We start from the raw sequence: 13,239 nt of genomic DNA on the forward strand, positions 1-13,239 counted from the left end.
ACAGGACATAAATGTATGATAAAAATTTATTTTAACAAATAATGTTAACAAAAAAATAAGATAAAATTGGTCAATGTGTATGCATGCCATCTATCGATGATTTTTGATGAATTTGAATTTGCTTCATTTTTTTGATTTACGTACAAATGATAGAAATATTCGTTCTAATGATGTTTGACAGATGGAATAATCTTCAATCGATAATAAATCTTTTGATCGTTCAATACTACCAAACAATTGACTTAATTTTATCTGATTTGTTTGAATTTTGTATACAACCATATTATTATGAATTCCATCTACGTAACATTCAATGAATTTCGTACGCATAAATTTATCCAATTCTCGGATGGATTTTTCTACGATCGGATTTCGCAATTTGATATGAACAATATAACCGGCACCATATTTTTGTTTCAAATGCATCGGACTGCCCAAACAGGTGATACGACCATGTACCATGATTATTAATCGATTGCATAGTGCTTCACATTCTTCCATTGAATGTGATGTCAATACCAATGAAGAACCGGCTTTACGAACCATATGTATAGCATTCCATAGACATCGTCGTGATACTGGATCAACTCCGGTAGTTGGTTCATCCAAAAATGCAATTAATGGATTTCCAACGATAGACTTTTAAAAAATCAATTAAACATAACAAAAATTTGTATTATTTATAAGTTTGAATTTGAAAGAAAACTCTACTTACGATTGCAAAGCTAAGTTTTCGCTTAGTTCCACCGCTGTATCCACTGATTTGTTGATCAATATGTTTTTGAAAAAATAACAATCTACTCAATGCATCAATTTGTTCATCAATGATATTTTCGTTGATTCCACGAATTCTCGAAATAATTTTCAATGTTTCTCGACCGGTTAGATGATCGATAAGACCATTGAATTGTGGACAATAGCCGATGTCACGATAAATGAGCCGAATGTCTTTTTTAACACTGTTACCATTGACAAGAATATCACCGCTGGTCATATCTTCGCTTCCGGTTATCATTTTAAACATTGTTGTTTTTCCAGCACCATTTTCACCCAATACACCAAAACATTCGCCACGTTTCACACCAAAACTTATATCGCGCACAGCTTGAAATTTTCCATAATTTTTACTTGCATTTTTTACAATCATCGAATCAGTTCGATTTAGTGAAAAAAGACTTCGTCGTTTTAATCGATCATTTTCGGCTTCAACATCACTTTCTTCGGTATCCATATCGCTCGATTGCTTTTTATTATCTATTGTCGGTGATGATTTTATTTTGATTCGATGTATCAATCGACTTTCCAATATGACAAGTATGATCCAAAAAACGATCCCTTGAATAGTCATAGCAAGCAAATTGGAACCGATTCCCGGCTTAGTTATCGAGAAAAAATTCTCCTCAAATCCCCAGCATCTCATTCCGCATATTTCTTTACAGCACATTTTGATCATTCCTAAACTCTCAATATCATAGTGACAAAGTTGTTGAATATTCCATGTTTGATTAAATATTATAACATCAGAAAGACAAGTATCCAATGCCATTGCATTCGATGATAAATCATACGTTGCCATACCCATATTATGAATAGGTACAATAAATGAAAAAACATAATCAAGCATTTTACTTAATTTTAGAACATCTAATGCAGGTATTTCAAGTATCAATACGACCAAAAATGTAATTGTACCCAATATTAGTGTATATAGTGCTAGACGAACATAAGCGGTAGCTGAATTACGAAAAAACAACGAACAAATATAAACAAATGGTAATGATGCAAAACCATGTATAGCGTATATGACAAACAATCGGCCTAGTTGTTTCCATTCATTATAGCTGGTCACATTGAGCCAATATATTATGGCACATGACATTGATGATGAAATCAGATAAATAATGAAATCAATAATAAAATTACTAGTCCAATATTGGAACAAATGTAATCCACTAATCTGTTGAATGTGTTTAAAATTCGTTGATTGTTCTTTTACAAGAAAAATGATGAAGCTAGCCAAAAGAAAAGCGACAGAAAATTGAATATTATTCGATACTTGCAACTGTTCAGACATATCGAATCCGACGGCCTGAATGTTATCAAAATGTTTACGAGGAAACGGATGATTCCATATTTTTAATCGAAAATTTTCACCAACAATATGTTGAATTATTGTTTCATCAACAATTGAAACCGAAATAGCACTGGAATGATATGCTTGATTATTATACATAGCTATAATATTCATTCCATTTTCAGTCATTCCAAATATTGCAGAAATAATATAATACATATTGAAACGATCTTCATGTTCAGCACCATAGTTGGCCAAATATTCTATAGCATAATCTTTTAGTTGATCAGTTTGGTTTACTTTTTCTGAAAATTAAATTTTAAAATTGAAAAAAATCAAATTATTTATCGTTCAAATATTTACCATCGACAATGGTGATCGTATGGGCATTCCTAATGTTATTCTGATATAGATTGGATAGTGAATTTATTTGTTGATTATTATCATGAAATATTGTGGCTTCAATTTCATGGAATTTATCAATATTTAACAATAATGGTGGTGAAATTGCATTCTGGTTCATCTGATTTCGATTGACTGTGATGCTTAGGCCTAATATTAGACCGGGTAAAATAAATTGTGCAAACAATGTGAATAGATTACGATAAGTAAACAAAATCTTTTTAACAAATAGACTATAATAAACTTGTAGATGATGAGGAAATCCTTGATTAAATTTCAATGAATTATGTTTGATTTTTTCAATCATTGATAATTCTTTGTCCAATTTATCATTAAGATGTTGATTTTTTTCCTCATAAAATCTATTCATTTGTTCGGTGCCTTGTTGAGCAAAATCACCCACACGTAAGAATACTTCTTCAAGTGTTGTCATTGAAATTCCAAAATTCATAATACCAAGTTTGGTCATATTTTGTTCAATTGTAGCAAATAATGATTCGAATTTAAAAGCTTCATTTTCAGGCAAACTAAATGTTACTTCACGTCCTATTGAAGTTAATATTTTGGCATGATGAATATATGATCGAATTAAATCGGCCAAAAGTCTAATATCAAATTGATCTTCTTGAACAACAAGCGTCAATAAATAACCTAGACCGTGTTCTTTTTTTAATTCGATGGGTGAGCCAAAACATTTTAATTTGCCTTGTTCCATGATGGCAATTTTATCGCCAAGAACATCGGCTTCTTCCATAAAATGTGTGGATAACAATATAACACGATTTTTTTTCTCTTTGATCAATAGATCCCATATAAATCGACGAGCTGAAACATCCATACCTGATGTTGCTTCATCCAATAATACAATTTTCGAATCACCTATCAATGCTATACCTACCGAAAGTTTTCGTTTCATTCCTCCCGATAATGTATGAGCTTGATTATGACGTTTGTCGACAAAATCCAACATTTTTATCATCTTATCAATATAGTCATTGATTTTTGAATCATCAATATTTTTTAGCTTACAATAGAACCATAGATGTTCTTGAACTGTTAAATGATTGAAAAGTACATCAAATTGGGGACAAACGCCAAGACTTTTTCTTATTTCATCGAAATCATTTTCCGAATTACTGTCACCAATATAAATTGATCCAGAAGTTGATGGTATTAAACCACAAAGAATCGACATGAGTGTCGTTTTTCCTGCTCCATTATGACCTAGCAATACAGTGATTTCATCAGGTTTCATTGATAGATCAAAATTCTGTAATGCTTTAATTTTGCCACGATTATAAGATTTTGTTAGGCCACATAATTCAATACCACGTTTATTCTGGATAATTTGTTTATCCTGCATTTCATTATCATTTGAACGTATTCGATTTTTTGATTTCCATTCAAACCAATACGAAGGCTGTAAGAAATAATACCATTTTCGTGGTATACCATATCTACCCGGGAAAACATTACTGATATATAATGCTAATGTAAAATATATTATTGAATCTATCGCAAACATCATCAGGATATCCTTGAATGTTACACTATCATCCAATGTAGCCGGTTCTGATAAGTTAGACCATTGTAAGCCAACATGTTCGCTTTCCCAAATCGATATAAACATACAACCCAAGGCCATATTAGTATTGAATAATAAGCTGATTACTATTTTTACCACTCGAGATAGTTGCCTTTAAAAAAAATAAATTAATGACAATCAAATGAGATAATTTTCAAGATGAAAAATAATATATTTGAAAAAACTAAACTGATAATTCATGCTCACGCTCATATATGGTACAAATGTTAGAAAATAAATCGTACCGGCACCTATTCCAGCTATATTGGCCTTTTTGTGATGAGAAATTAAAATTTAAAAATAAAATTGATTTTTTTGTTTTGTTTTTTTTTCAAAAAAAAACTGTTGAAACTTACATTAGTGAAAAATGCGCTTAGTAGAAAACAGAATGAAATTGATGATATTATATAAGCCATGAAAAAAATTAGTATGAGAATCGGATTACTATGACTTATGATTCCATGATCCGGTCGAAATGGTACGCAGAATAAAATAGTTATGATTATTATACTGAAACTATTCCAAATTAACGAATCAAAAAACCATGACGTCCAATATATCCAATCTTTTAGATTCATCATTTTCATCACTTCTTTCAATCGAATTTCTTTTTCCAAAACAATATTTTTTACGAGATTGACGTTTGGATAAATGAAACTGATCATCATAATCATTGGAAACATGAATTGAAGTGAAAACATAAATTGATCATTGTTGTATGGTGGATATGGAAATCGTAGAACATTATACGAATGAACATTATGGAAAAATTGCGACGTTTCATTCGGCTTTTGTAGATAAGAATATGCACGACAGATAAAATGTTGAATAAATAAAAATCCATTTGTATAATATGCAGGTGGACCTCCCTTATCGGAATAGTTGGTTCTAGGACCTGGTTTTTGAAATATTGGAAAATTCCGGGATGTTTGCCATGTAAATTCATTAACTTGATCAAAATCGAATTCATCTCTTAATCCTTTCGGTGCAAACGAAAAGCGAAGTTTAAAATCCAGCGAATCCTCTGTCAAAGAATTAAACCAAATACCACAACGTATTGAATCCGAATTTTGCTGAACATAATAATCGACCATTTCATTTTCTGTTTCGAAATCCTTAACTTTCGATGAATTTGTTTATAAAAATTTTGATATTGGCAATAATCGAATCGAAATTTATCGCTTACCTATTATGCCTTTTGTAAGTATACTGAACCTATTCATCAATTCAATTGTCTTGTTTGTTCGTGGGGCAAACAAAACCATTTTATTGTTGAATTCTTGATAGTCTTCAATTTCTCGTTGCTGGAAAGTAGTCGTATTGGTGATCCGATCGAATGATGTTATCAAACGAACAGTCACCAAAATGATTGTAAACAAACAAGGTGCAGCTAATTCGAACAACAAAATCCATGGATGACGAATTCGAAGTTTATAATTTTTCCAAGATAAAAGCCATAATCGATTTAAGCCAAACATTTTTCGGATTTAGTTCCGATGTAGATCGATCATTGATTAAAAGGTTTATGTCGAACAAAAGCAACTCAACGTTTTTTTGCTATCAATTGATTGATTGAATTCTATCTATCAAAGCAAATTAAAAAACGGATAATAGCATCCTTTTAAAATAAAAACCCTATAACCTTTTGAATAGTCATTTTATTTGATATTTAAACATCATTATTGATTGTAACCATGGTAAATACAATTGAATAAAAAAAATTAAAAAATCAAATGTACTAGATTAACCATCATAATATAAAGATGATGATTGAAACAATGCATATTTTTGCAAAAAATCATTACAAATCGACGGGGGTAGACATTTCAATGCCTTATGGTATAGATTGGTTGATTTAACAATATTACCCATATCATACATGGCGTATTTAATATAATCAATCCAAATTTGTGCATCATCATTGCCGAAATAATAGATAAGATCTTCGTATACATTGGCTTGTGATGATTGTTGCTGTTGTTGGTCGTCTTCCTCACTTAATGCGTGCTTTTCAATTTCAATCATTTTTAGGAAAAAATTTTTACATATAGGTGATACAGATTTATTTTTTTCATAAAAGGAACGTGCACGATTGATGCCCATTAGATGATAAGTAATAGCAAGAATTTTCGGTTTAAAATATTCTGACATTTTTCGCGGTGAATGATTTAATATTTGATTATTAAAATCGTTAATAATCTTTAGAATTTTTTGTGCTGGCAGTTTATTTTTTAATGACCAATCGATGTATAATTCCCAAAAATCCATACCTATACTGGCATTGTTTTGATCGAAATTAGTGAATTTTTTCATTAGGCAATCATCAAAATATTTATACACAATTTTCTGATTTTCAGAAGAAAATTTAGCCATAAAACAAGCAATGAATAAATGTAAATTCAAATCATTCGGCCATCTTTCGGCACCATCTAATAATAAATGTTGAAGTCTTTGCATTGCCAGGTTATTACTTCGAAAGCAGGTATGATAAAATCTGATCCATTGTTGAAAAATTTTCATTGTAATTTTGTTAACGTTCCATAATGTTTCTAATAAATGTAAAATTTCAGCAGCTTGATCCGTAGTGTTATTGTTATAATTTTCCAATAAATCCTTAAATCTTTGATACCAAAATATGTGAAAATTATCATTAAAAAAATTTAAAAATATGACCGATAAAAAAAGGCTCTGCGTACCTAAATTCGAGATAAAATTCCCACATCAATGATGTATTAAATCGTATGCATGCTTTCTCAAATATTTCCACCGTTTCAGCGATAGAAATCTTTTTGATTTCCAATTTTTCATCATCATTTTCAGCCATATTGCCCCGCAATTTTTGTTTATATTCTTCATATTTATTCATAGCCACAAGATTCCAAAATTCTTCCTTTTCATCAAATCTAGCTTTGAGATCATCCATAATGAATATTTTTATCTCTTTAGTTGTTTCATAATCAAATCGATTGCAAATGTCGATAAAATTAGCAGCAAAATCAAATTGATCATAACGATTGGTAGCATGCTTATAAACAATTGATGCTAATTTTCCATTCCAGATTTTGTCTTTTGATTGTTTATCACTCCATTCCGAGGTCGATCTATATTAAATTTATCAATTAATTAATAAATCTCGAGATTTTTTCAATGAAATATTTTGCACTTAAAAATTTGTACTTACTTTTCATCGGAAAATTTTAAAAACAATTTAAATCTTTTACGGATTTTTGCACAATATAATAATTCAAATTTGAAATATTCCAGCCAAATAACTTTAGATTCTGGATGAAATGAAATTGCCTTCAACATTATCTTACGAGCCGTTTGTGATGAGGCTTTTTCTTCGAATTCAAATTTTGCATATTGAATCCATAACCATGGTTTGTTGTGAATTTGTAGCATACGAAAATAGATAATAGATACAAGATCGTACATTTTTTGTTTTTTAACAAAATCTATATATGATAACCAAAGTGAAATATCGGATCTGAATTTATTAATAGTAAATTCAAATAATTTTTTAATATGTTCAATAAAGCTATATTCAATTTCATATCTATCAACTTCGATCTCAAGTTTATCGCAACGAACACGAATCAATTTCAATAGACTTTCTTCATATGCAAGATATTGCAGAAAATCATTTTTATCTTTATTCACTTTACGAAGACGATATTCAAATTCTCGACGTTTATTCAATATGGTTTTGATTTCGGATGATTTGAATAGACCATATTTTTCCAATACAGCTAAATCAAGTATGGATGTTTCAAAAACTTGTTGAACAATTTCAGCCATTTATTTTCAAATTTAAAAAACACAAAAAAAAAACATCAATAAAAATTAGGTCAATTGATTCTTAATATAAACAACAAGAATCCGTTTTTTTCAATGCAGCATGCATACAGTCATTTGGAACACGTGTGCGCGCATGCATTAAACTCAAATATTATATCCAATGTGAACCATCCGTAAAGTAAATGTCTGGATATCCGTCATATTTTTTTATTACAAAGAATTTTTTATTAAATTCTAAGTTTTTTTATTTATAAAATTGAGATTAAGTTCAAAATTCAAAAATACTGAGGAAGAAAATACATTTTTTTTATTAAGTGAGAATCATCGAGTATGTATTGGGACAAAAGTCTGGCACAGTTTTTTTTATGATTTGAATTGAAAATTATTATTTATTCGTCGAATGTTTTCAGTCGATTTGTTGGTTGTTTTTTTCGTTTCCAATAAAAATACGAAATTCATGATTCAGTGAGTAATGAAATAACGAACAAATACAGATAGACAAAGAAATGAATCAAATGGAATACCATTCGTATGAAAGATATTTTAATATGAGTCTTAAGATTGCCGCGTACATGTATCTCGGACGGATCATAAAAACACATGCTGCTACGAGGAAGAGATATATAGAAGCTATACGATCGATTAAATAAATCGATATCAAAAAATTTAGTTATATAAACATTAATTTTGGTTATAGATTCTTACTTGTAGATTAGATAGAATAACATGATTAAATTTATGGATAATAGAAACCAACGACTTGTCAATAGAATCAGACAGATATTTGTTCCATGAGCTATTAATTCCGGAATGATCCACTATAAATCAATTAATAGATTAAAATCATATAAATTTTCAAATAATCATCATATTCGACATTGAATTACCTTGTTTAATTTATCACAACATTGTATTGGATTTAGATAATCACAATCCAAATCGCTCAATGTGATAAGCTAAAAAATTTTGAAAAAAAAACAATAAATTTTGTAATAAAACTCGAAAATTATTTCGGAAATATCATTGATAATTAGAAATGTAGCCAGTATGATTATAAATTTTTATACGAAAAGCTTACTATATAAATTGATAGAAAAAGTAGAGCGCCAGTATCAAGCAAAGCAAAACCGAATAATGTTACGTTGATGGCCATCATTGTTGAATGATTTTTGTTTGTTGAAATGCAGATGTATTTTTGCTTAGATGATAGATATTTGTTTTTCAGACCTTTAGCATATAGCGAAACAATGCATCTATAAATCAAATCAAGGATGGGAAAATGATTATGAATTCAAATGAAAAAAACCAAATATAATCGATTTGACGTTTGTTTCTTCGAAACAGAATGTCAACAAAAATCCTAACCAGTTTTGTCGGTGAACAAATAAATCCAAATCTGCGCGAATATTCAGCCATCTATTGGCCAGAATTGGCTAATTCCGTTGGAAAAAACCATGTGTTCAATTTATGAACTGAACACATACACGAATTTGAATCGATAAAATGACTAAAATTAATAACACAATTAATTCGAAAAATTCACGTAAGTAATCTTCTCTGAGTTAATATAATTTGATCATAAATTTTCGTTTTTAGCTCGTAAAATTAAGCAGTTAATTAAGAAATTTCGCACACGAAAAAGACATCGAATGCTATTTCGTCGGAATCAAAATAACCAATCGTTTCAAGATTTTAACGTTGAAGAAAGTACAGATGATTCACCTGTAAACACTGAAGGTTTGGTAGTTTATCCTACGGCTAAACCTGATATCAAATATATTTTGATAACCGATGTACAATCATCATTTGAATTACAGTCCGATCTTTGTGGCCATCTATCATTGATACCACTCAATAATTGGAGCTTTTATTGTGAAGGATATCTGGCCAAAGCCGGTGAAACTATAACTGTTTCCACATGTTTTCGAAACCGAATGTTCATTCGTTTCACTGACCTTAAAGACTTTAGCGAAAATAAAAACATCAATTCAATTGATCTTGATGAATTTGATTTTCTTGAACAACACCTCCCAAAAGTTTTGAATGGAGAATATATTTTGTTGAAATTCGAATCGTCTCCAAAGTCAATGGCCAAATATAGACTTGTACTTGAATATCTTTCGAAATCATCTAATGAAAAAGCCAGACAAATCTGTCGAAAAAAATTATCAACAATCAGAAGCAAAAATTGTATGAATATTTTGTCAAAAATATCCGATATTGATTTCGAAAAATTTGCATTACATGTTTGTAAAATTTTCTATACTCTTGAAATCAGTGCTGAAGACGTAATCTTAGTGTATGGTCCGGGTAATTCTGGTAAAACATCACTGCTTCATCATCTTATAAATCATTATGTAAATGTTAATAAACAACCGGTTGCATATCTAGAATGTGATCCTGGACAACCGGAATTCGCTCCATGTGGAATACTTAGCCTGGTTGAGATTACTAAAAAAATATCAAATGCACTTGGAGATAAATTTCTATTTGGTGAAAATTATGTTCTAAATGATGATGAACAAATTATATCAAAAATATTCGGAACAATTACACCATCGGGCGATTCTTTTGAATATATTTCTTTAATTTCTCAACTTTATCAATCGTATCGACAAATGAATGTAAAGAAAAAACGACCATTATTTATTAATACGATGGGTTGGATCGAGGAACTTGGTCTGGAATTATTGACAAATATTATTTCTATAGTACGACCTACTCACATAATTCGAATCGAGAATGATTTCCCATTATTATCCTTTTCCGATTCAGCTATGATAAACATCCAAAATCGAAACGAGCTAAAGCAAATATTAGATCAGCGCGAGTTTCAAGATCTATCACAATTGACAGAAATCAAAAATTCAATTGGCTATCAATTATGGGTCACTTCGTTTCCGCTTATTTCGAATTTTAAGCCATCAATATTCAGTGTTTCATATTTACGACGTGAAATCAATCAACTTTTATATCTTTGTTCGAATTTATGGCCAAAAATCTCATTCAAACCATTCTATTCATTACAACCAATTCAGATTCCTTTGAAAAATCTTTATCTACATTTCACAAACTATCCATCCAGACTACCGAAATCTATTTACAATCTTTTGAATGTTTCCTGGGTGTTTTTAGGAAGTCTGGATCCTAACGATGTAGATGAAAACACAAACTGTATTTCGTTATCAACAGAAGAACCATTCAATATTCAGCAAGCAGAAGTATTATTGGATCAAAAAAATAACGGCAATACGGCAATAAAAAATTTAAACAGACAAAAATCTTCATTAGACAAAAACATTAAATTATTACAACAATTGCCAAAAAGTTGTAAATGTTTTGGCTGTGGTATCATACGAAATGTCGATACAGTTCATTCATCAATCTTTGTGACAACATCATCTATGTCACATTTTCTCGCCAAATTTAATGCAGAAAAAAAGATTAATTTTTTAGTCATACCGAATCTGATTCCAATACCACCCGGTTTATTGGTTGAACAATTTCTATATCAAGATTCCTGTCATATACCATATGCATATATTCGTAGTTAATTGAAGTTTTCATCATTTTTTTAAATAAAATAAAAAAAATCAATCTATGGACATTCAAAAAAAACTAAAAAAACTTCATAATCTCATTTATCTTTAATAATAATAATAAAGTAAAATCTGGTCTTTTTCCTTATTCAATTTTTCTTTTCACAATTTGGGTGATTAATCTTATATTAAGAAACAAAAATTGCGACGTTAGTTATATTATTTAAAAAAATTTGGTAGGTTTGTTACAGATTGTTACAAAACGCTAGAATATTGTCAATATGTGTGTTGGACCATAACCAATAAAAGGTGATGTAAGTAAACGACCAACAATATAATAATATCACCATGGATACTAAAAAAAACGCCAAACACACATGCACACATTTTATTACATTGTCATTATATATTCTGGTTTCTGGTTTTTCTTGTTATTGGAATCCTAGTTATCATATTTAAATGATAGTCGCGGTAGTGGTTGCATCAAAACCGAACATCAACACACATTGTCGATCTTTCTTTGTCTCTCATCGTCGTTATATGACTTTTCAATATAAATTTTATCCGAACTGTAACGTATTGGTCGATTGATTTCACTGTCTGTTCCTGTTCTGAGATGATTGTATTCAAGTTTTTTTCTGTATTTTCATCCCGTTTTGTCTGTGCGTATGTGTGTCTATTTATTTTCTTTAAAACTCGGTTATTTTACTTAAATCATTGCCGTTACATTCCGGAAAATTTTATATATCCCGTTTCTTTTATTCGTATATTTCTATTTTTTTGGTGTATCATCATTAAACATCAATGATCTATAGGATTCCAAAAAAGAAGATTGTCATGCGCGCTAAAATCATTATCTCTTCATCATATATTATGTTTGTTCCGTAATGATAAAAAGTTGGTCGAACGGTTATTTTGGTTACCGTTCATTCGTTCGTTTATTTATTCGGCTTGTCTTTGAGTTCAGGATTTTTCCTATATTTACTCTTCATTTATTCTATATATTTTTTGTTTATATAGATTGTTAGATAAATAGATGAACATGATTACGGCGCCATTAAATTTGTATATGCAATCTGAGTTATATACAATTTGAGTTTATAAAAAAGTATAACAATAAAAATGTTATACTAGCACATCTAGCCAAGTTTTGTTTTTCGATTCCAATTTTTCCTACAACTACTACTACGACTTTCTCACTTTCACTCCAAATATATATGTTGAAGAAGAATATTCTTGGCCGAATCGTATGTGGTGATGATCCGTAAGTTTAAACAGTAGTTGAATTATTCAAAAATATACGACGACTTTTTATCAAATCACATCATTGAAAAGTAGAATACTTTTTTGTTGTTGTTGTTGTTTATGGGCCATCATCGAATGAACATGGTTTATAGTATGTTTTTTATTTCGTTCGATTGATTCCTATTCATTCGATACATCCGCATGATTGCATCAAAATTATTATTATTATTATTCCGGTGTGAAAGATAGTGGTTCACTGTTTTATACTGTTCGTTCAATATATGTGATTATCATCATCATCATCATCATCAATTTTTTGTGATCATTGATAAAAAAAGAAAAAATTTTGTTTTTTTTGTCTCTTTAAATTTTTTCTTTACATGCGTCTGGTATCATTGTCGGATTCTTAATTCAATGAATGCGCCTGTTCCAGGAAATGTTTTTTTTTCTTTAATGCAGAAATTTTGTGATACCACAATATTCTATATATTTATTTATTACCGACTATACTAGTCTTTACAAAAAAATTTTACTCAATCATCATCATCATCAACAGCATCATTATGGTCCAGTTAATCAGTTAGCCAAATAACATA

At 29.7% G+C, this 13,239-nt stretch overlaps 4 protein-coding genes across 5 annotated transcripts; 1 reads left to right on the forward strand and 3 right to left on the reverse strand.

Moving 5' to 3' along the window:
* Nucleotides 1-8: 8 nt before the first annotated feature.
* Nucleotides 9-5,657, reverse strand: LOC113789470 (phospholipid-transporting ATPase ABCA3-like). Of its 2 annotated transcripts, none has more exons than XM_027339012.2 (6): nucleotides 5,248-5,657; nucleotides 4,418-5,181; nucleotides 4,252-4,331; nucleotides 2,438-4,173; nucleotides 716-2,379; nucleotides 9-639 (listed from the first exon to the last, which is right to left on the reverse strand). In XM_027339012.2, the coding sequence occupies exons 1-6, from the start codon at nucleotides 5,537-5,539 to the stop codon at nucleotides 124-126; spliced, it is 5,052 nt and encodes a 1,683-aa protein (XP_027194813.2). In that variant the 5' UTR covers nucleotides 5,540-5,657; the 3' UTR covers nucleotides 9-123. The 2 variants fall into 2 exon arrangements, with proteins under 2 accessions (XP_027194813.2, XP_075680863.1); XM_075824748.1 differs by having other exon boundaries at nucleotides 4,418-5,176; nucleotides 5,248-5,387.
* Nucleotides 5,658-5,699: 42 nt separating this feature from the next.
* On the reverse strand, nucleotides 5,700-8,006 carry LOC113789510 (U3 small nucleolar RNA-associated protein 6 homolog). The gene is made up of 3 exons (XM_027339061.2): nucleotides 7,243-8,006; nucleotides 6,758-7,162; nucleotides 5,700-6,681 (listed from the first exon to the last, which is right to left on the reverse strand). Exons 1-3 carry the CDS (start codon nucleotides 7,857-7,859, stop codon nucleotides 5,805-5,807), a joined length of 1,899 nt encoding a protein of 632 aa, XP_027194862.2. The 5' UTR covers nucleotides 7,860-8,006; the 3' UTR covers nucleotides 5,700-5,804.
* A 138-nt stretch (nucleotides 8,007-8,144) lies between these two features.
* On the reverse strand, nucleotides 8,145-9,151 carry cnir (cornichon-like protein). The gene is made up of 4 exons (XM_027339069.2): nucleotides 8,938-9,151; nucleotides 8,747-8,815; nucleotides 8,565-8,677; nucleotides 8,145-8,489 (listed from the first exon to the last, which is right to left on the reverse strand). The coding sequence occupies exons 1-4, from the start codon at nucleotides 9,013-9,015 to the stop codon at nucleotides 8,315-8,317; spliced, it is 435 nt and encodes a 144-aa protein (XP_027194870.2). The 5' UTR covers nucleotides 9,016-9,151; the 3' UTR covers nucleotides 8,145-8,314.
* Nucleotides 9,152-9,239: 88 nt separating this feature from the next.
* LOC113789501 (uncharacterized) lies at nucleotides 9,240-11,551 on the forward strand. The gene is made up of 2 exons (XM_027339051.2): nucleotides 9,240-9,402; nucleotides 9,456-11,551. Exons 1-2 carry the CDS (start codon nucleotides 9,363-9,365, stop codon nucleotides 11,411-11,413), a joined length of 1,998 nt encoding a protein of 665 aa, XP_027194852.2. The 5' UTR covers nucleotides 9,240-9,362; the 3' UTR covers nucleotides 11,414-11,551.
* Nucleotides 11,552-13,239: the final 1,688 nt, after the last annotated feature.

Source organism: Dermatophagoides pteronyssinus, unplaced genomic scaffold, assembly GCF_027571235.1.
Source record: "Dermatophagoides pteronyssinus isolate colony J.1.1.1.1 unplaced genomic scaffold, Derpt_VIB-CSIC_2022.12 sq0002, whole genome shotgun sequence".
Lineage (NCBI taxonomy): Eukaryota > Metazoa > Arthropoda > Arachnida > Sarcoptiformes > Pyroglyphidae > Dermatophagoides > Dermatophagoides pteronyssinus.

Excerpts from the sequence above, each read along its gene's own strand:
- LOC113789470 (XM_027339012.2), bottom strand. The coding sequence starts at position 5,539 with ATGTTTGGCTTAAATCGATTATGGCTTTTATCTTGGAAAAATTATAAA. Across the intron at positions 4,332-4,417 it reads TAAGCGCATTTTTCACTAAT|GCCAATATAGCTGGAATAGG; the intron begins GTAAGTTTCAAC and ends CATCACAAAAAG. Across the intron at positions 4,174-4,251 it reads AGCGTGAGCATGAATTATCA|GCAACTATCTCGAGTGGTAA; the intron begins GTTTAGTTTTTT and ends TTTTTTTTAAAG.
- LOC113789510 (XM_027339061.2), bottom strand. The coding sequence starts at position 7,859 with ATGGCTGAAATTGTTCAACAAGTTTTTGAAACATCCATACTTGATTTA. Across the intron at positions 7,163-7,242 it reads TTAAAATTTTCCGATGAAAA|ATCGACCTCGGAATGGAGTG; the intron begins GTAAGTACAAAT and ends AATTTAATATAG. Across the intron at positions 6,682-6,757 it reads GAATTTTATCTCGAATTTAG|ATTTAAGGATTTATTGGAAA; the intron begins GTACGCAGAGCC and ends TTGGTATCAAAG.
- cnir (XM_027339069.2), bottom strand. The coding sequence starts at position 9,015 with ATGATGGCCATCAACGTAACATTATTCGGTTTTGCTTTGCTTGATACT. Across the intron at positions 8,816-8,937 it reads TTTTTCTATCAATTTATATA|CTTATCACATTGAGCGATTT; the intron begins GTAAGCTTTTCG and ends AAAATTTTTTAG. Across the intron at positions 8,490-8,564 it reads TTATTCTATCTAATCTACAA|CTTCTATATATCTCTTCCTC; the intron begins GTAAGAATCTAT and ends TCGATCGTATAG.
- LOC113789501 (XM_027339051.2), top strand. The coding sequence starts at position 9,363 with ATGACTAAAATTAATAACACAATTAATTCGAAAAATTCAC. Across the intron at positions 9,403-9,455 it reads AATTAATTCGAAAAATTCAC|CTCGTAAAATTAAGCAGTTA; the intron begins GTAAGTAATCTT and ends TTTCGTTTTTAG.